The 21,478-nt window shown below is 38.0% G+C and overlaps 1 protein-coding gene across 3 annotated transcripts in view; it reads left to right on the forward strand.

Moving 5' to 3' along the window:
- Positions 1–21,478, forward strand: part of LOC142100689 (vascular endothelial growth factor receptor kdr-like) — a 165,219-nt gene that overhangs the window by 43,763 nt on the left and 99,978 nt on the right. For all 3 annotated transcript variants that reach the window (XM_075184407.1, XM_075184409.1, XM_075184408.1), the window contains exons 3-5: positions 1,824–2,047; positions 7,644–7,774; positions 17,265–17,424. In XM_075184407.1, coding sequence (XP_075040508.1) covers positions 1,824–2,047; positions 7,644–7,774; positions 17,265–17,424 — 515 coding nt within the window. The remainder of the gene's footprint in view (positions 1–1,823; positions 2,048–7,643; positions 7,775–17,264; positions 17,425–21,478) is intronic.

Below are 21,478 nucleotides of genomic sequence, written 5' to 3' on the forward strand. Positions count from 1 at the left end.
CCTCCCCCTGCCAGCCTGTCCCTGCAATTCCTTTAGCCAGACAAAGAGCACTGCAAAATGAGATTGCCACTGGTCAGGAAAGATAGTGTTAGTATATGGTATTCAGAATGTTTCGAATAGATTCAATTTATATAACAATGCCTATGGAAATTAAGTGGGACAGACATGAAGTACCTCTCTCATGCATTTTATAAACCCGATCAGGTCACAGAGTAGATTTACTAACACTTCTACCTATCATTTTTTGTACATTGTCCTTATCTAACAGGTGCAACTCCATAAAGTATTGCAGTTGTTTTAGAAATGTGGTGATTAGCCTTAAATACATTTTATTCTCTATGTTGCCTCATATCTCACATCCCCATATGACACTAACTAGCGCTCGCTACACTGCGACATAAGAATAAACATTTAGATAAAAATAAAATGATTTTTATCATCAGAGCCGTGTGAACTTCACCTTGCTCATAAGGGTCATGTGTTTATAGCTGTTGCCAGACACAGCCGCCCAGTGACTGTGTGGGAATGTGTGATTACATGTGGGTGTCACAAGCTGACACAGTCAGTGTACTTGTCACTCAGTGGCTGGAAGTGCTCTCAAGATGATCACCTCCGCAGCAGCATCACCCTCAGGAAGGCGACAGGCAGACAGTCTCAGCTGGAAGCCAAAGACTTTTTCTGGGAAGGAACAGGGAGGGGATATGGTCTGTTGGATGTTGCAAAAGACCCCAGTGACTTTAAACAGCCATTCATTTATTTTCAAGTCCATGGATTTCCTTTAGAATCAGTCTTACACCCTCATCTTATCAGATGTTCTATTTCTAAAACATTCCAGGAGAAGCCACTAAGGCCTGTGTGATGTAGGCAGATCATTTCTAACATTTCACATGACCAGAAAGATATACTTAGGGCTAGATTTACTAAGCTGCGGGTTTGAAAAAGTGGGGATGTTGCCTATAGCAACCAATCAGATTCTAGCTGTCATTTTGTAGAAGGTACTAAATAAATGAAAGCTAGAATCTGATTGGTTGCTATAGGCAACATCCCCACTTTTTCAAACCCGCAGCTTAGTAAATCTAGCCCTTAGTGTGAACAGACACAATATTGATTTATAAGAGTAATATAAGTACATAAACACTTACACACCTTGTAGGCAAATTACCACAAATTACAAAGACTTGATTATGACAGTGATACATGTGTCAACTCAGTGACATTGAATTTAGAAGAAATCCAAGCAGTAATGAGACAGATGCTGCATTCACATATCCACAGAACATACACAATTAAGACTGTTAAGAAGGGATAAAGGTGAATTTTTTTGTTGAAAAATGGGAGTATCCCCCAAAAGAGAGCTGAGAATGAACCAGATGTTTAACACTATCTGTGCACCAACAAATATATACCAGGTAACATACATGGATAGCAGTACAAATAAATAATAAAGAAGAGCTCTTTTTTGTAGTACAAGAAGAGCTCTTTTTTGTGTACTCTTTTATGCTGCCTTGTACACTGGATAATATTCTCAGTATGGTGTATAATGTATTAATATATGTATACAGTACCTATACATTATTTGTGGTCTATATGTGTACCTTGTAATATATAATTCATGCTTAATCTCTGTACCATTCCTAATATATTTTTAACTCGATAATACAGCATTAATTGTCTATGGTTGTATATGCTTGCTATATCATTGTATAGTCATTATAAAGAATATGATACCATTGTTTTATACGACTTTTATATTGGTGGAGGTATTTTAGGCACAGTTATAGATCATCATGGTAATGGTGCATGTCCTTGTAATATTTTTACAGAGGAATTTCCCCACAGACATGGCAATGGGAACAGATGCCTTTAAACAACAGTACAATGACGGTAGAGGAGCAGCCGTGCCTGGGGCCAAATGTGCATCATCATCATATCTGCAGTCACTTAAGACTCACCAATGCCCAAGTCACAGACACTGGTTACATTACGTGCCTTAGTAAAACCAAAGGGAATACATGGCTTCAACGTAAAATTTACTTGTATGTAAGAGGTAAGTAGTATTTTGCAATCATATTCCTGACCAATACATGGTTTTAAAGGGACTATTTCTAATTGCAAACATATGCATTGTTTTATGTCTATATTTCCTTGACTTGATGCAATTGTGTTTGCATTACTTAGTAATAGAAATTAAATTACAGACTAGTTCTCGCCAAGTTCAGAACCCTGTTATTTTGGTTTGCCTACCAACAGGCCCATTAGTAATTGGCAGCATACTTCAGCCCACTGCTCTTTGTTTTTATCCATTTGCTTCCATTGAATAAATCAGGGGAGGACTTAAAGAATGTAAAATGAAACTGGCACGGACAGCTGCAATTGTCCAAATATAGCAAGAAAAGCAAAGCTTTATTTAATGTAACTTTTTATTATTGAAAAAATTAATTTAATATAAATCCATTATTAACAATTTTGTTGTTCCTTGTAAGAACTCTTACATTTCCCACTGATAGCAAAGGTAATAGCTAGAACACGACTTGTACAAATATGCTTTCAATCTCCTACTGCATGTTGCACATACAGTAGCCCCTGCAGCAGGGCTGGATTAAGGGAATGGAGGCCCCTGGGCTACGGGGGCCTCCACTCCCCCGTGAGGGCCCCCCATGTGAGCCGCCCCCGGTGAGGTCCCTCCTGTTAGCCGCCTGCTGCCGCGTGAGGACCCCCCCCGTTAGCCGCCCACCGCCACAACCCCCACCCCCCCAAGCGTTTACCTCCTTCGCATGTCACTGTAGTTCTTCCACGGCACGCTGTAAGCTCCTTACTGAGGAGATCTCGTGACACTCTCACGAGATCTGCTCAGTAAGGAGATTACTGAGCGCCGTGGAAAGACTACAGCACCGATCAATAATGCTGCTGAGCACTTTCAAGGGCCCCCTGGATGCCCGAGGCCCCTGGGCTGGAGCCCAGTTAGACCTCGGGTTAATCCGTCCCTGCCCTGCAGTGTTCTGTCAAAGTACCTGTACTTTTGCTAACCTTAGCATATTGACTGGCTGATAATTCTGGTCAAATGACGAATAAACTTTACCCATTGACCTTGAAATGACCATCTGCTGGAGTCTTGCAGTCATGCTTGAAATGAATATTCCCATGTTACAGAGACAAATATAAATTCATATCTTCATTTGTCAATAATTTAGGACTTGACAGATTCCCTGTTGTTTTCTTCATTAAAAAATACCTGACTGCTAAACATGTACCTACGTCTTGTTAGGAACCACTGTACTCTGATAGGACTTAGATAGACATCCTACTGTAACAGAGACCATGTAGTATTTTATTACTCTGTCACCGTACATCTTCCTTGTAAGATATTTTAGCGTTGTTCTTAGCAGCACTGTCACATGAAGTGATTTATATGGTTCTTTAGCCGGATTTATCATGCTACTAACAGCAAATAAAATAAGCAAGATTTGAAGCTGTTGGCAGCTGCTCCTCTATGTCAGTGTTAAGATGAGAGTGTGGCGCTTGGCTATGCTGTCACAGCCCAGTGTCACCCTCAAAGTCTGAGCAGCAGAGAATGTTGCCCCCACCTCCCACCGGCTAAAGTAAGAAGCAGCGAGGGTGGTGGAGTGCCTCTTCCAAGGGATGGGGGGGTGGCAACGCTTAGGACACCCACAGAGCTTACTCCAGCCCTGCATATGTGGTATGTTGTTGTGGTATGTCTTCATCCCTCACTTATACTGATTACACTACAGTGTAGGTGAGCTAATTGATCGCAATTATACTATTAGACTCAGTGGATTAAGTTTAAATGTAGAAGTAGTGGTATGAAAAAGCGTATGGCATTTGATCATTTTACAATGAAGGCAGTAGTAGAAGTGGCGGTATGACATACCATTGTATGCACCCCCACTTCCACCAGTGAGTATACTAATAATACATACACATTTGTGTTGGTTTTGAAGAGAACCTGTAACACATGTTGAAGGCAGACAGTTTTATGAGTATGCACTACCAATATTCATGAGAATGTAATCTACCAATTCCATTGCGAGTGGAAAGAGATGTAGCATGAACCCTTTACTCTTGGATATAAGGGAGGAAAAATTCCTCCAAATCCCTATATAAGATTTCCTGTAGTACTTTCTGTTTGGACAGGATCTGTCAGCAGATACTTATTTCCACTTAATCTGTGACCCCAGACACTGGCACAGTGTGACAAGAATGCTCACAGTCTTTTAGCATTACAAATTGCCTAAACCATTTAGTGACCCATTGACCTTTTTCCATCCTAATGTCAATACATTACTGTAAAAATGGGAGAAATGTACGAGCCTTTTACTGTGTTCACTTGCCGCTGGTGACTGTTATTATGCTCATCTGGCGTTGACATTCTCCTTCAGGATAAATAGCATAACATTTATTGCCCTATGTTGATGGCAGCTGTTATAGCCTTTAATAGAGGTTTAGCAGTACTGGACTCCCTCATCTCGGACATCATGTTGTTCTAGGTTCAGTGTGCTGGGTTTTTTAAATGTAATTTTACTATATTGAACTTGCAAATGTTAGAGCTGCATTTTCTAATAGTAGATGTTGTCATTAGACGGTTTGAGCCACTTTTGGACTATACAAGGGAGTCAATTCTATAGCTCTGTATTACTGTATCTTGTTGTTGAGATTACCTTCTCGCTGCCCTTGGTGTGTCACACAGCAAGTTATTATTTATCTGCAAGATTTACGTTTATACACATTTTTGAAAAATATCTCAACACATAAATATGTTGATTCTGCAATGTTGGCATAAAAAATTCTAAGACTTGTAGTTTAAAAAAAATGATTCAGTAGACTGATGCCTGAGGGTGGATAAAAACTGGGTAGACATATGCGTGATGGCCTTATAAGGTGTGAACAATTTTCCATTGTTCTTGTCTTTGGAGTGGCTACAATATATGTGTCCTTCTGTTTGCAACTTTGGATCTCCATTGTCACCTGCAGCAAAATTTTGGTAGTCCTCTTCTACTTCTTCCTGACCTGCTTTCAACAGGCTAGAGGCAAGGTGAGACCATCAAAATGAACAATCCATTGAATGACACATCAAAAACAATGTTATTCTGTTAAACCCTTCCTAGACATCTGGAGTTCTCTATGTGTGGAAACATCTCGGACCACACAATGGCCACTGATTGGGCAAAGAAAAACTTTAAAGGAGTTTTAAAGGACAATCCCATTTGTGAAAACTTTCCTGTCTGATATAGCAATAAGGCAGCTCACAGAGGTAGAGGTTTAGGACTCAGTCTATCCAGTCCTCTTTAGTAGAACTGTTTGTTCAGTGTTTGTATCAGTACTGTATTCTTTCTGTGTCTGTATGTTAGGGAATTTAGACTGTAAGCTCCAATGGGGCAGGGACTGATGTGAGTGTGTTCTCTGTACAGCGCTGCGGAATCAGTGGCGCTATAAAAATAAATGGTGATGATGATGATGATGTATTGAAGCTGTATTTGAGTTTCATTCACCAATTTGTGAATGGAGTATGTCTCAAGCACGCTGTGTATGAACCCTGACAAAGTATAAGAATGCAGTCAGTCATTTGTAATAGATGACCTGTTAGATCTCTTCCCAAGAGAGCACTTGTCTTTGTAACCTTGTGTGTCCTCTATAATGAGAGTTTAGGGGTCTATTTATTATTATACGGTGATAAGGCTGATTTGTTTTCTATCTCACCTTGAAACCCTATCACACACATTATCATGGACATACAGCTGTTTGCCCTGTGATAAATATGGCCTTTAATTTTATCGTTTGTGTTGAAGTTCTTGGATTTTCATGTAGAGATGCTCCATAAAGCCGGGTCTCCTGCACCCGTCTATGCCTTTGTAGGAACTTCATTGGAACCTACTACCTAATTCGCACTCAGTGGTAAATCATTTTATAAATTAAGGATCTGTACTAAAATCTGTATTAAAAGAATAATCTTAATTGTTGTATAAAAAGAAAGAAATGATTAATAATTAAAACTTTTCACGAAATGAGACAAAGTGTTAATAGTTGAGTTGCATTTACATTTCTTTAATAGTATAGGGAGAACAGATCACGTATTTCCTTTGTACAGAGCTTTTTCTACAGAAAAATAATAGTGATAGGCTCAGAAAAGGAACTCGAAAAAAAACAACAGAGGGGGTAACATCAACATAGTGATGAGCACTTCAGTTCTGTTTATTTCCTCTCATGGTTTCCTTCCAAGATCTTTGCACAATGGACAGCACGTATGATTTATATAACATTTGTTGTTATAGAGATGGGCCGCACTGCACTGAGCAGTTAGTTCCTCATATACAAGCTTTCCATTTTTCTGTTTAACTGCTTAACTCTATATTATTAGGTCACTAATTTAGAGACCAGTAAACTATTTCTTGTTTCCAAATATGCATCATTAGATACAGTTTGGTAGATTACTCATACAGTAGTAAGGAAGCCTAAGGGCTAGATTTACTAAACGGCGGGTTTGAAAATGTGACATGTTGCCTATGGCAACCAATCAGATTCTAGCTGTCATTTTATAGAATGCACTAAATAAATGAAAGCTAGAATCTGCTTGGTTGCCATAGGCAACATCTCCACTTTTTCAATCCCGCAGTTTAGTAAATATACCCCTAAATGTCTATACTGTTTGGCTGATAAATATGTAATCATTAAAAAACGCCTACAGTAAAATGTTTAGAAAGTGTTTCTCATGCAGGTGCCGGCTGGACTGGAGGGCAAAGGGGCACATGCCCCTCGGGCCGGTCTCATAGTGGGCTACCCTGGACTGGATCACTGGGCCACTTGCATTTTTTTTCCTTTAAAATGTTCCTAATAAGCTGCTTAGTCAAGTCTTGCCCACCAGGATAAAATTTGCCAGCCAGCCCCTGTCCTCATGCATACACAGTGTTCATTAAAAAAAACTATGGGAAGGTAAAATTGGGGAACATTAAAATTATAATTAGGCGAAAAATTACTGAATATTCTGCTAAATTTCTTAGAAAATAAATGTATGACTGGGCAAGATGTCAGATTGGGCAGAGGAAAAGTATAGTTCACATTGTTAGAAAATCCTCTACATAATGAGAGGGGAGTATATATTAAATTAATAAAACATATCTTTTTCTCTGGATGATGATAGAACAATGACAATTTCCCCACTGCGAAATGTGAAAGTTGTTTTTTTTCTATTTCACAAAACGCCACAAATGTTCTTTAAAATCTGTTTGGTCAGATTGTGATATTGTAACATTTATTATATTAACAAATGGGGATGATGGGTATTTTTCTTTGAGAGTGAGTATGGCTTTATATCCATAAAATGAAATTTTTTTTTGGTGAAGGTATTGTATACATGATCATGTCGTTTTTATCTACTAGCAAGAATTTTATTTTCAATTTCTCTTTTGATTGGATCAAAAGAGAAAACAAATCAATTTTGTTAGCCCTTTGTCAAAATAGACGACAAACTCACAGAAATATTTTTATTCATTTGTGAATTTGACAGCAATCAGGTCAATTTTTGTCAATAAAACTGCCACTATATGTGAATTTGGCCCATTTTGTTTAATACCATCCTATGTATAAATATGATAGACACCCTAAGCTAAGATGTGTTGTATCCCATGCAGATGATGCACAGCCATTCCTAGTGATGAATACGGAAACTCCAGGCTTTGAAACACAAACTTCGGACACTAAAAATGAAATGGTTATCCCCTGCCGAGTCAGCTCGCCCAAATTCAAGGTCACCTTGCATTATGTAAGTAAAAGATTTCCTATAATGGTTATGCTGAGAATGTATTACACTTTTCTATAGTTCCAGGAAGGAAATATTAAAAGCCTGGTTATAGCATTTTCATTTCACAAACAAGATTAGGAGTGTCAGCTTTTTTTTTGTTTCAGCTGCTACCCTGTACATTGTTGTCTACTTGCAATGGACTATAAGCTTCTGCACACACTCAGTAATATTTATCTTCCCGTTATGCCTGAGAAATAATTCTCTCATTTAAACAATGTTTTTGTTCCATTTACATGAGCAGTACGTTTCAGGAAATAGTGCCACATTTCCTCCCATTAGACTTGTCTCAGAGTTTCACCTCTTCATTTGGAAACAATGGCTTCCATTCAAACGTGTACATACAAATATATCCATGTACCTTTACTGCCTCATATAGTCTATTATGCATAACCGTGTAAATTAAAGCTAGATTTATTTTCCAAGGATGTGCATTATAGACCATGTTATAAAGATCTGATCCTAGACTATTTTGTCACTGGTATTGACACATTGTGGGCTGATTCATTAAGGAGCGTAAATGGCAATGTGTTGCGTATTATGCGCACAGTTACTGTGCACATGACCAGAACCAGATTATACGCCAGAGAGCGCAGAAATGTCCAGTTCACCTTCAAGGGCAAAGGACCCTTAGTACAGCCTACGATTTCAGGGGAGGGGAATGGGCGTATGCAGGTAGTGAATGTACAGTAAGCGTGTGCCAAGCTCAAGCGTATGCAGCAGTGTCTGATTCAAGCTTTGGGCATCTCAAGCTTAAGGTACATGATTTTGAGTCATATCAGTTGCACCAGCTACAGGTTGGTGTAAGTGCTAAATACTAGTGATGGGTATGCAGGCTAGAACATGTGTTTGCAATTGCAATTATGTTTGTTTTGCGTTTGTTAATGAATCAGGCCTTGTATGTGCCTAGAAATATAAAAAAAAAAGTAATTAAAAATATATTTTTTAAAAAAATATATTATTTTACAATATTTACATTTGTTTTGTTTTTTTTACATAATAATAAATAATGATGATAATATTTAGATAATAATATTTAAATAATGAAGCATTTTTTAATTTCATTATCTTCTGCTATCGCCATCCTGCGATGGCAATGGCGAATGAAGTATTGTAATGTTGTAATCTTTGTTAGATGTGTGAAGCTTTCGCCAGAGAATGCCAGCAAATTTCTTTGTTGGCGAGGGCTACTGCCGGTGGCTAGCCCAGTAGTAGCCTTTGATAGAAAGACTCCCGTTTTCTCAGGAGATAGGGCTTTTCCATATTTAATGAATAGGCCGTTATGTCTGTGCAGACTATGAGGGGGGAGTGGATTATTCTATTTATCCCCAGGTAATGAAACAAACTTTATCTAGGGCATGCTCTGTAAGAGGTGCATAAACACTACCAATCCTATGGTATTTCATCTCCAGCCCAAACACAGCAACTGCCTCTGATGTAGATCCCCTTAGGATGTCCGCGTAATGTCTTGTTATTGACATTATAACCGTTATCCAGATTTGAGGCATAATCTATAGCATACTAAATGGTTTCCTGTTTATGAATTATAACACATTATTTACATTTATCATAATACAGACAATTAATGTGCCCTAATACATTAGGAAGGGAAACACAAATATGACTATAGGATTAATAATAATAATGCTCAAAGGTTTAACCAGATGTTGCGATAATAGACTTATTCCACCCCAGAGAATTTCTGATGCATTGTACAGGAGGCAGCCACAAGGTTAATGTATGTTGCACCTTTGCTTTCTCTACATTGACTCTGTTTTGACAGGACTTACAAACCATAATTCTTTTTGAAGTGACAGTCTCTTGAAGTTGTGTTTCTGTTTCAAATTGTTTAATTGCAGTTTGGGCATGTTTCACTGTGGCTGCTATGCAAAGTCTGTTGAAATTGGCAGGCTATGCTGAAAAGAATTTTACGCTGAATGATTACAAATTTTGTGGTCTGGTGCTATGTTAGTGATACAATGCTGTACAAGATGTATTATCTGAATCTCAATTGTAATTCCTTCTAGTACTTTACTCTTGTACTTCAATTTGGAATTTAATTCCTCCCATAAAACTGCTGCGATATCTTTAAAACAACACAAAAGCTGTTTACATCATATGCCTAGTTTTGCTCTATCTCACCTGTTTATAAGGGAAATAGTATGTTAAAATAGCAGAGAGTCTGAGCGTGCAACACTTTACTCCTTTTGATCGGACGAGCTGGGTGAATCGGGCCAGCTGCAGCTGCCACTTGTATGCCACCCATATAGAGAGAACAGATTTTGTGTTGCGGGATGAGATAGTTAAATGACGTTAATGAGGGGATGATGGAATAGTTAGTGGGGCAGTCAGATTAGAACTTTTTTCCTCCCGCAAGATGACTTGATTATTACACCTCTTCGGAGGTGGCGGAAATCTGTTCTCAACATATACTGTGGCATACCTTTAACACCATGCCAATATTATTTATATTTAAATAGGTGCATATCTACCAATGTACATTACATTAAAGCAGTGTTGGCTAACCTGTGACACTCCAGGTGTTGTTAAACTACAAGTCCCAGCATACCCTTCCAGCAATAAGCTGCTATATATTGGCAAAGCATGCTGGGACCTGTAGTTTCACAACACCTGGTGTGTCACAGGTTAGCCAACACTGCGTTAAAGTATACAAATATGACACATGAAATATAGACAGTCCTGATGTATCCTTTTTACCTTTTAATTAACAGATAAATAGATTATAATCCTTAATTAAGAAAAAAGGCTTCAATGACTAGTGTTTTAGGGGGGAAATTTTAAAGGTTGTAATTAGTTAAAATGTTGGTCCAAAAGTAACAATAATCAGGACTTGTTATATTTGCCAGCAGGTGTATTTCCATCTGGGACCTCAAAGTGTCTGTAATGAGGAATGTCCCAAAGTGAGCTGCGCCTCTCTATGTTGAATACACTCAAATAGGTGCATTTGTACAAATGAAACACATTCCACATCTGTATATATATATATATATATATATATATATATATATATATATATATATATATATATATATACTGTTTATATCTAGCCCTTAGTATATTTGTGCAGTAAACGTTGTCTTATGTTAGAAACAGGGAGGATTTTTTCTTACTCCTTTTCCATTTGTCTACCTGACAAGACAATCTTTTAGTGTCGCTCTTAGGAAGATTGCTGAATCATCTGTCTTTTCCATTTATATGCATTCAATATCAGTAGCTAAAAATGATATAAAGGTCAAATTAACACTTACTAATTAAAGGTGAACATTGGAGATAGATAATTTTTTTACTTATATACTATTTGCTAACATCAAAAATAATATAGGGTTCGCGATACTTAAACTATTAGTTAAGTCCCTGCTGTGTGTAGTCTATTACTGTCCTTACAATTAATATTTACTATATTGTTTTCTGTCAGTAAATTTACTGGTAATTGTCAATCAAGGTCGCTGCCACCTACGTATCAGCTGCTACTTAGATTTTATCCTCAGTACAAGTAAGGTAGAACGTCCAGCCCGAGAATCCTAGTTCTTGCAAGGAAGTGATGGAGTCGTGTGGAGACATTCAGTCGGCTTCCTGTGTATAAAGGAAGCCAAGGAAGGGGAGTACGCAGCCATGGGTAAATATAGAACATCCAAAATTAAGTTGACAATCATTACCTGAGAAGAAAAAAAAATGTGAAAAAATTTAGGTTCACAAGCAATTGTTCTAGAAATTCTACACACTCATTGTGAGTATTATTGTGTCAACCATTTGTGCGATAGTAAAGGGACAATTTTGTCTATGCAGAATGTAGGAAACAAAGATTTTATTTAATGATAGTATGTAATGTATCATAGTACTAAGGAGTCCAACAATGTCCTATGTAGTGGAAATAGATAATACAATATTACCCTGTGCCTTCATCTTATGTGGCAGACTGAAGGAGACTTCTTTATGTTTTAATGTATTTTTTACTTGTATGGAGCACCCCCATTAATACAGACCCTTCAAGTTATACAAGATCAAAGTTGAAAAGTCAGGTTCTCAGTAAGCAAAGACTGCTCTGGGCAGGAAACACTCCAGGTGTTCTTAGGTACAATGGGACCTTCTGATTGGAGGCAGGAATTAACATCAATGCCCTATAGCTCCCAGCAGGGGGTGGAGTTTAGTGGGACTGGTATTAAACGCTTATATGATAAACGCCCCTCTTTACTTTTATTTGGGTGCCATCTCCAATACAGTTGTTCTAGAAATCTATTCTCACCAGTCCATTTGTATTAAGTGCAACAGTAATTAAAATTCAATAAATAGTGGAATTCTAAATTAAAGATTTGGGGCCTGATTCATTAAGGATCTTAAATGAAGAGGATTCTTATTTCAGTCTCCTGGACAAAACCATGTTACAATGCAAGGGGTGCAAATGAGTGTTCTGTTTTGCACATAAGTTAAATACTGACTGTTTTTTCATGTAACACACAAATACTTGATATCTTATTTGTACACTGAAATTTAAAGTTGATATGTGTGTGCTACATGAAAAAACAGTCGGTATTTAACTTATGTGCAAAAAAAGAACACTATTTTGCCCCCCTTGTATTGTAACATGGTTTTGTCCAGGAGACTGAAATAAGTATCCTCTTCATTTAAGATCCTTACTGAATCAGGCCCTTGCTGCAGAAAAAACCTGTTTTGTCTTGGGAATTTTTGACACGTGATATCTATATGTATTATGCAGCTGAGATTTCTTCCCCAGGGAAGTAATTATTAGCTTCGCTAGGTGAAACTAGGTGGTAGCCAGGACACCAATGATTAGGGGGCTCTAAAATCACTAAATGAGTGACATAATATCACTCATGCAGTTTTGCTAATGCCCCCACATGATTGCTGGCCATTGACATGAAGGAAAATTAGCCAGTAGCTTCTTACATGTGAAGCTGTTGACTGCTATGTCAGTGTTATGCAAAGGTAAAAAGCTGGGGTGAGGACATAATGCCCGAGGTGGGTCACCACTTGCAAAAGCGAGGGGGAGGGGCTTGCGCTGGCCCAGATCATAGGGCTTAGTTGGGAGTGCCAGGTTTTAAATCTTTTCCCTGGTATTATGCCCATTTGCCAATATTGACCAAACTTGCACTTTATAATTCAACTTGTTCTGCATATTGGATGCAATTTTGACCAATGATTCTCAGGGTTTTATCAGCTAATATTTGTTGCAACAACTTTATAACCAAGTTTTAGAAACATATTGTGGACACTTAAATGCACAGAGGTCCATCTAGACAGTACGGTCAGTGAAGTGCTTAAATGCAACTGTCCAGCCGCAAAGTTTCCCTGGGAATTATTTTATACACATAGACCCGATCGAGATCGAGGGATATGTTGTGTCTGGTTGAAGTTTAGTCATGTATGTACACTACAAGATAGTATCATGTGAGGTAGATGAGAGCTAACGACCTGATGACCTGTGTTGAGTGACTGCTCCTATGGGAATTATCTTGTGTTTGCTTTGGATGCATTCATGAATATGATGACAAATACCTGCCACATTACTATGTTGAATAACATGAATAGGAGGAAGGAAATGTGGAGTCAATTAAAAGAATGTAGGACTGCGGAGGAGCTGTAATATTTCACTACGAGATCTCTAATTTTGAAATTGACCAGAAAATGGAATAGCTTTATAACTATAGTTTAGGTTCAGCTGGAAAGCATTACAAAATTTTAAAGTAATCTACAGTGAAGTCTTTGTTTTAAAGATGTGATAATTACACTGTTGAACTTCAACTTCTAGCATGAATTGCTGGAGAAACATAATGGAGGTGTAGTTCTGTCTTGGGGATCTATTTATGAAGCCCAAAATGCTGGATTAGTGCCGGAAAAAGGATTTTCACCACTTCGTTACATTGAACATAAGCTGGATAGGATAATCTTCGCAGGCTGCATGCTGCTCCCCTGCTTTGGCCAGAGTGAACTTTACTGTGCACTGTGGGAAAGTTTTCTTGAATAACAGCAGTATGTCTTTCTGTACTGCTGCGATCAGTATCGATACAGTTCCATAAGTATCGCTGCCCACTGCCCACCAATGATAAATAGACCCTTTGGTATGAATTGAAATAAGAAAATGTGTTAAGAATCAGGTCCATATTTGTGGAAAGGATATATAGGTCCTAACGAAAGGCAGCAGAAGTACCGGCAGGAGACCCTCTTGGTAGAACTATGGGGGTCCGATACCTGTGCACTTTGTGCCAAACTGATGTTGCCAGTTCCTAATAAACTGTCTGCAAAGTACAAGAGCATTCACCATGGAATGATGTGCACTGTCATGTGTTCATGTGACTGTCTTTTATGTTTAATAGCATTATCAATATTCAAACTCTAAACTAGTCCAAATTATCTTATAGGAACAGGTAATTGTCAAAATTAAAAGCAATGTACAGCTCTCTGGCTATGGTAGCTGTTGCCAACATGTTTCGCATAATATGTTTTTTCAGGTCCTGAGCATAACTATCACAGGTGTCTGCTACGGAATGACATTGATTGTCTTGAGTCCATTAAGCAAATTTCATTAGTATTGATATTATGTCCTTTTCAATGGTGAGCAATCATGTAAGAGGCCCTAAGCTGTTTTATCTTGCCTATATACAATCTACCTGAAGGGCAGAAAATAGCATATACTACAAATATAAAGTGTAAAAACAAGACAAGGTTAATAAAACAACTAACACATTGTAATATTCTTTTGGTTTTATACTATCTAGCCAGTACTTTTCATTTCCTTTGGAACTGAATTCACTCCTTGCAATAAAATGTTTCACAGGTTTAAGCTTGCAAAATCAAGATCAGAGGGTATATTTAGTAAACAGCGGGTTTGAAAAAGTGTAGATGTTGCCTATCGAACCAATCAGCTTCTAGCTATCATTTATTTAGTACATTCTACAGAATGACAGCTAGAATCTGATTGGTTGCTATAGGTAACATCTCCACTTTTCAAAACCTGCAGTTTAGCAAATATACCCACAAAGGTTTAAGACCTTTAAGCAATATCAGGATTGGACTGCAAAATATAAAAATTTTTCTCTATGGCAGACATAGGGGAAAAGTATCTTCACCGTCTTTTATATTTCCTTTTGTCACAGATATTAGCAACATATGCTTATCCTAGACATACTTTCCCATCCACAGACTATGTGCCACCTTTCTTTTGTATATTCCCTTTGCATAAGGAAAATGTATAGTTCTTCAACGTATAAAACATCTTCCCTCCCTAGAATTATCTATTTTTCGGCCTTCACAACTGACTACAAATGTGTTGGACTACCAAACTGTAAAATAAAATTAGTAGCTGTCAGTTTATAGTTTGCTGTTCTCTACTTTGATAGGCAGATCTAGAAATTCAATCTGATCTGTACGCCTCGCTGCAGTTATTTTCATGTAAAAATCACTGGCATTTAAATTACATTACACAAATCATTCAAACTCCAGTTCTCTTCCCTCCCACACTATCGATACATTGTCAATAAAACACAACCAAAGTTTCAAGGGTGACTCCTCTCTCCAATTACCTAAAAACAGATTTGCAGTCTTCAGCCCACAAAACAGTCCATTGACATTACCCAAATTTGATGGCAGCAAATATCATTAAATCTTAAAGCCCAGTGTGTGAGGACAAAATCAGGACACTTAAGTCAGTGTTTTGGAGATATAGAGAATGCATTGTCTTTTTCACAGTAATGTTCAAACCTCTTAAAGCATCATTATGTCTGATGTTAAGGCAGTGATGGGCAAACTTTTTTAGGAGCGGGCCAAATAAAAAAGAAAAACTTTAAACGGGCCAATATAATTTATTAAAAAACTCAAATATCGAAATATATAATACAAATTTTTTGAATGGGACGGGAGGGTGTTATATAGCAGTGTTACCTCTATAAATGCAGCGATCGTACAGACACAGCACTTATTTCAGCAGGTTGTTGCAGATCCGTCTTTCTGGTGAGCCACTAACTGACAACACAGCAGCTAATCGAAATCTGCCTTTGTATATGGCCCAGCCCATCTCTTCTCACATGACTTTCAGCCATTAGGGGGCGGGCAGGTGTTTGAGTGATTGACATACGAAGTGTCCTTTTAGGAAGGAGGATGAAGTGTCCTTTTAGGAAGGAGGATGAAGTGTAATGGAGGAAATATCTGGGAAGGCATAACAATGAAGGTTCTGACACACAGGGTCGGCCCTAATAATTTTATGCATATTTTAATGAAACTTTTTAAAATATTGGCGGGCCGGATAGAACCTCTAAGTGGGCCGTATCTGGCCCGCGGGCCGTAGTTTGCCCATCACCGTGTTAAGGTTTATAGTGGATTCTTTACCACGTATTTTATTATAAAAAAATAATAATCTGATATTTGTCACATAGTCTGTTGTAGATACTATTTGTTATTTAATAATATAACTATAGTAACCAGATCTGTTTGGCCATGTCATATCATCTTCATCATTTATTTTTTATATAGTGCCACTAATTCCGCACAGCTGTATAGAGGATATTTGTCACTGACACCAGTGCCTGTCCCATTAGAGCTTACAGTCTAATACACACACACATACACACACACGCGCTAGGGTCAATTTTGATAACTGGCAATTAACCTACTTGTATGTTTTTGGAGTGTGGGAGGAAGTTGGAGCACCCAGAGGAAACCCACGGGGAGAACATGTAAACTCAACACAGATAAGGCCATGATCGGGAAAGGTGATAACCACTAAGCCACTGTATTGCCCCATTTTAATGCAAGTTTCTCAATTTTTGAATAATTAGATAAGGAAGGCCTTCTTGGGTTATAGGTGGACTAAGGTTGGATTTATCTCCTAAATCCCAAAATTCATGAAAGTTAGGCATTCCATATCATTGAGATGGCAAGGCAACACATATAGCAAATCTGTGGATACCCATAAATCTTCTACCCATATTTCCTTACTTACCATAAATCCTAAACAGTCAATAACATTGTTATTTTATGGTACAGATTCACCCATTTATTTAACTTGAGAATGTTTATATACACTTATCTTGAAAATTCCTTTAAACAGATAAATTTCAAAACTAATGCTTTTTGTGGTGTATGATCTATTGACTAATTTATATAAAAAAAAAGTAGCAAAATGAGCATTAGCAAACTAATGAAACCCAATTTGCCCACATTTATGGCAATAATATTTCCACCACGCCTGAACCTTGTGCTTGTTGTATGATTCATTTTAGTTGTCTGAACTACAAGCCTTACTCAGCTTTTAAAACACTATTGTAAAGTAAAGCCCTGTGCCCAATGATGTCAGCATCACACCCCTGCTTGTGTAAATTGAAGGGAACGAATAGCTTACATACACCCCTAATATAAATTTAAAGGTTGATTACAAATTGGGCATGTTGCAAAAATATTAACTTTCTATTATTTCCTTCAGTACCATAATAAATCTGAAATTGTTCAACCTGGAATGCAGTGGGACCCTAAGATCGGCTTTATAATACCATCATCCAAATCCAGGGTTCAGGAAATCTTTCAGTGTGACACCGTGGTGGATGGGAAACGTTACCATACTTCCTTCTGGATACAAAAATCAGGTAAGCATCTAAATTTCATTGAAAGGTAAAGTCTAACTATTTCGACAAACTATGTTCATTACCATCAGTCAGGTTCAATAATTCCTTTTATACCCAGTGGGAACCTTTGGTGCCATAACTGGTTCATTGACTTCTATGATGCTCAGCAGCAGGACTGAAATAGATTTCTTGTTTTCTTTTACTAATATAATCTTCAATCTATATAAACGCTGCACAGCTAATGCTGAAATGATCAACATTTTGCTATTGCTTGAAATGGACATTGTGAAAAGTGCTGAGTGATATTTCCCAGGCACTCTCAATAACAGAGTCTATGGCATATTTATAAACTATGAAGGGCTTGTATCAGCCACCAGCTATGCAGCACTAATTTGGGCTATATATGTTATTAAAATATTTTATTGATAGTGTCCAAGACATTGACACAAAGATCTTATATTATGCCGTGGACACATTTGTGATTTGGAGAAGAAATGAACTGAAATTGTTGACTTATCTAATAAGTCACTCTTCTGTTATTATATTTCATATAAACAAATACTTCTACATTTGTTGAGAGAATAAGCATGAGCTGATTATCAAGTTTTAAACTCCTAGTAAAATGAATGAGAAGTGAGGAGATGGAGGTTGAACTTGACACTAATAACTAAATCCAGGGCCGGAGCTAGGGTCCTCAGCGCCCTAGGCACAATGCAAAAATGTTATTGTATCCTTGTCACAGATAAGACATTCATAGAGGTACAGTTTTAGTCTGCTGTGCTGCTATATAACAATATAAATAATTTTAAAGAGCAATATACTCAATCTGCTTCACTACATTTCAGTTTTGGAAGCTGCCCTAGAAAATCACTCGAGGGGGTAAATGTATTAATTTTTTCAAATCGGCGACTTTGCAGTAACAAATTAAAGTGGCAATGCCTTTAAAGCCATTGGCACTTTAAATTCTCACTGCAACTAGCCGAATAGCAGCGAGATGAAAAATCGAAAGTTAATACATTTAGCCCTAGGCCTGATTCATTAAGGAGCACAAAGTGCATGTAATTTACGTTTTTTTTTAAATTGGACGAAAATTGGACACAGCTTAAGTACGCCCGCATACAGGGGCGGATAGGCAACTGGCCTTACCGGGAAGTACCCTAACGAGGCTGCCCGGAGGCCGCCTCACTTGTGAATTCCATTTTTTTTTTTTTCTAATAGTACATCTGGTGCTGGGTGGGGGCTGCCGGAATTAGGGTCCCACAATGCTAAGTACTCAGACAGGAGCTTCCTGTCTGAGCTTCTGTTGAGGAGCTATGCTGCAGAACGGCACCGGTAAGGTAAGTGAGGGGGCTGCTCAAATCTAACTATAGGGAGGCGGGCTGCTCAAATCTAACTATATGGAGGGGGCTGCTCAAATCTAACTATAGAGAGGGGGGCTGCTCAAATCTAACTATATGGAGGGGGCTGCTTAAATCTAACTATAGAGAGGGGGGCTGCTCAAATCTAACTATAGGGAGGGAGGGGGGTCTGCTCAAATCTAACTATAGGGAAGGGGATCTGCTCAAATCTAACTATTGGGGGGGCTGCTCAAATATACCTATAGGGAGGGGGGCTGCTCAATATACCTATAGGGAGGGGGGGCTGCTCAAACATACCTATAGGGAGGGCTGCTCAAATATACCTATAGGGAGGTGGGGGCTGCTCAAATATACCTATAGGGAAGTGGGTGGCTGTTCAAATCTAACTATAGGGAGGGGGAGCTGCTCAAATCTACTTATAGGGAGGGGGAATCCTCAAATATACCCATGGGGAGGGAGGATGCTCAAATCTAAGTATAGGGAGGGGGGGTTGCTCAAATATACCTATAGGAATGGAGGGTCTTAATATATTGTGTGATTTGAAGGAAGTGAGGGGGCTGTCTTATTAGCACATCGGTAGGAGGTAGGCTATTCATTTAATGGTGGAGTCTAGATGGGGGCTAATTACTTAATGGGTGTTATTTTATTGTTGGGGTGATGTGCGAACAATTTATTTTATTGGTGGGGCTATTAAATTTAATGCTGGGGTAATTTGGGGCTATTAATTGAATGTGGGGCTATGTTTGTGTAGGAGGGCTATTTATTAAATGTGAATATTCATTTTTAATGCTGGGGGTGGATGTGGGAAATGGCTATATTAAATGTAAATGCTATTAATTTATTGCTGAGGCTGTTTGGAGGGAGGGAAATAGGGTCATTTATTAAATGGGAATATTATTAGTTTAATGTTGGGTTGGTTGGAGGAAAATAGGTCTGTTTATTAAATGTGTATAGTATTAATTTAATGCCAGGGCTGGTTGGAGTTTTCTAAATTTCATTTACCCATTTTTTTTTCCAAATAGGACCTCCAACATTCCAGTATCCAGAAAAGCAGCAACTGTTCTAAAGAAACCAGCAGCCACAGGTGGTGAAAGTGACAAGAACAGGTAGGAGAGAGAGGGACAGTCTGCCAACTGTCCTGAATATGGTGGAGCAGTCCAGAATTTGGGTGACTGTGTTGCTTAGTCAGGATTTGATCCGACTGCAAGTGCAGTTGGGAGGTATGTCGTGTACTACTTGTGAAGGCAAAGCTACGTGCACCTAACATTAGTGCACACAGTTTTGCCTGTGTATTTGTCTAAAATGTATCTAAAATGATAACCCCCCTGTCTTAAGTGCCCCGGGCCCACAAGAGCCTTATTCCAGCTCTGGTGATACTTTAGTCGTTCTTGCATTGATTCCATTGCCTGCCTTCTACCTTGCACTGGTCCCATTCTCAGATCACTTTGAACATATGGCTAGCCCCCATTGCACTGACAATAGCATTAATCCTGCCATCTTTGCACTTACTATATCCCTAGCAAACTCTTGGAAAAACTCTCCCCTTCACTCATGCTATTGTCTGCCAACCCTCCCTGTACTGTTATTAATTCAAGCCACACCCAATCACTGGGCACGTTTAGGGCTCAAACACAATAATTACAGAAGAAGTGTTTTCTTGCAGATGCTTGAAGCATTTCACCTTTGTGGTGATTGCACTGGATAGCCATTTATTGTAAGGATTATTTTTAATGCCGTTTTTGAAACAGACTGTACACATTTTTATATATAAAATATATATATATTAAAGAGAGAGATCTGACTAGTTGTTTGCATCTCAAGATATCAGGGAAAGATGTAACAGTGTGTGAGGTGCTCATATGCTTTTCTGACTGATCAATACAATTGTGCCAACATGTTTGGTAATAGTTAAACTTATTAAGCAAAGTCAGATATTTTCACTTGAAAGGAATAATGGAAGGATGTGTTAGTAGGCAAATAAGTTTGAGCACAGAGGTATAAACCAGTCGCAGATCATGTAATAGGATTCATGTATTTTTATAACACAGTTCTGGCAGCATTTTCCCTGCACTGATTTAGAGATGACCACTGTGTCTTAATAAAAAAAAACAAAAAAACAGTATCACCGCACTAGGTCCTCGTACTATAATTTTCTGTATATATGATTTTATATCAAAATTAAATTAATCCTCGGGTGGTGCATCCAGAACATTTGAAAATATGTATAGCGCAACACCAAGAAAAAAGAATGTTCTTGGTGAATAAATAACACTAATGCATTAAATTGTAATACTTTATTAAATCCATTAAAATAATTTCCCATTCAAATTAAGTTAGTTTGTAGCAAAATAGTAATAAACAATCAAAGTGAATCAAAGTGAAAAAGTACAATTGGGGGAGTGTGTTTAAAATAGTGGAAATACCACCAGACTCGTTATGTGAAGTGATGTATTTTCAAAGATATAACAGTTATTATCTTATTGTGTGTCTATTCATTCACATAAATGACCACTCTTGTGTTTCATGTCTAAATATTTCTCACTTTGTGAGATCTCGTGTATGTCTCCTGTAGGTATAAATATAATACTTAGATCGTTACACAAAAATGACCAGACATCTGATTATATATCACCAGTAAAAACTGGGTTAATGTGTTTTTTCAAAATAATTTGACAAAGTATTATATTGTTACTATTGACAGTGGTAGCAAATATAGA

Source organism: Mixophyes fleayi, chromosome 9, assembly GCF_038048845.1.
Source record: "Mixophyes fleayi isolate aMixFle1 chromosome 9, aMixFle1.hap1, whole genome shotgun sequence".
Lineage (NCBI taxonomy): Eukaryota > Metazoa > Chordata > Amphibia > Anura > Limnodynastidae > Mixophyes > Mixophyes fleayi.